The sequence below is a fragment of the Echinops telfairi genome, unplaced genomic scaffold (genome assembly GCF_000313985.2).
Source record: "Echinops telfairi isolate 266 unplaced genomic scaffold, ASM31398v2 ScPeMD7_9;HRSCAF=40, whole genome shotgun sequence".
Classification (NCBI taxonomy): domain Eukaryota; kingdom Metazoa; phylum Chordata; class Mammalia; order Afrosoricida; family Tenrecidae; genus Echinops; species Echinops telfairi.
This window is the reverse complement of record NW_022103906.1, coordinates 59,392,241-59,393,506: the sequence shown is the minus strand read 5'-3', so window position 1 is coordinate 59,393,506 and position 1,266 is coordinate 59,392,241. Positions and strand designations below refer to the sequence as shown.

General features: G+C 48.0%; 1 protein-coding gene across 1 annotated transcript in view; it reads left to right on the top strand.

Moving 5' to 3' along the window:
* Positions 1-6: 6 nt before the first annotated feature.
* LOC101641977 (CDKN2A interacting protein) overlaps positions 7-1,266 on the top strand; it is a gene marked incomplete at its 5' end in the record, with an annotated part of 4,219 nt that continues 2,959 nt past the window's right edge. The window contains 3 exons of the mRNA XM_004696457.2: positions 7-179; positions 607-737; positions 1,155-1,263. Of these exons, the coding sequence (XP_004696514.2) occupies positions 7-179; positions 607-737; positions 1,155-1,263 (413 nt within the window). The remainder of the gene's footprint in view (positions 180-606; positions 738-1,154; positions 1,264-1,266) is intronic.

The following is a 1,266-nucleotide window of genomic DNA, read 5'->3' as shown; positions in this document are numbered from 1 at the left end:
GACAAACACTGGCACCACCGCCGCGAGTTTCTGCTCCGCAACGCCGGGGACTTGGCCCCCACGGGCGGCGTGGCCTCGGATGACACGGCCGCCGCCGAGAGCGGGACCCGCAGTCGGCAGCTTCAGCAGCTCATCTCCTTCTCCCTGGCCTGGGCCAACCATGTCTTCCTCGGGTGCCGGTGAGTGAGAAAGCCGCTCGAGCCAGACTTCCCCCATTTTGTCTTCCCCTCCTGGCGTTGGTGGCGAAGACGGGCTTTCGGTGGGGAGGGGTCGTGTCCGCCGCGGAGGTCGCGGGACCGGCCGGGCGAGAAGGGCGGCTCCGCGCACGGGCAACTTCGCAGGCGCGATTGGGGAGTCGCTCCGGAGCGGCCCCTGTTGGGTGGGACGCGGCGGCAGGGTGGTGGGCGCCGAGCTGACAAAGCGCTTGGGGGTGGACCCCGCGAGTCACTTGCAGTTAATATGCTAGGGTGATTACGACCAGGAAACGCCGTGCCGGTGGCCTCTCTTGCTTGCCAGACGAATGAATGTACCCGAAATAGGAAGTTGGTAGGAAAAAACCCCAACTTTTTATTTTTTTAATAGGAACTTTCCCCCCTTTTCTTTCAGGTACCCTCAAAAAGTTATGGATAAAATACTTAGTATGGCTGAAGGCATCAAAGTGACAGATGCTCCAATCCATACAACAAGAGACGAACTGGTTGCCAAGGTGAAGAAAAGAGGGATATCGAGTAGCAATGGTTAGCAGATCATAGCTGTGAACATACATAGGAGTTTAGAACATAAGTTTAAAATAATTTGGCTTGATTGTTACTAATTTTTTAACCAGTCAGATTTTGCATAATGCTATTAATCAAGTTGATATGTTAAATCTAAAATGCATTTCTGTATGCTTTAAAGGCTCTGAATTTTGATAAGTTTTATTGAACTGCTTCAGAATTTGAAACATCACGTAACTTAATTTTCTAAATTAATGCCACTATTCCACAGTTTTTAAAGAAACTTCCGAGTCAGAATTGACTCAATGGCAGTGTTTTGTTTTCATTTAGTCCTGATCTCTTTTGATCTTTTGAAGTTAATGATTATCTGTTGTACAAATTTTTAGTTGATATGTATTAGGTAGATAGTCACATAATATGTTTTCCTCCTTTTTTTAGAAGGGGTAGAAGAGCCACCCAGAAAACAAAGTGTCGAAGGAAAAAACAACTCTACGGTTGAGCAAGGGCATGCAAGAACTTCTGTCAAAACAGAACATGCATCACCTAAGCA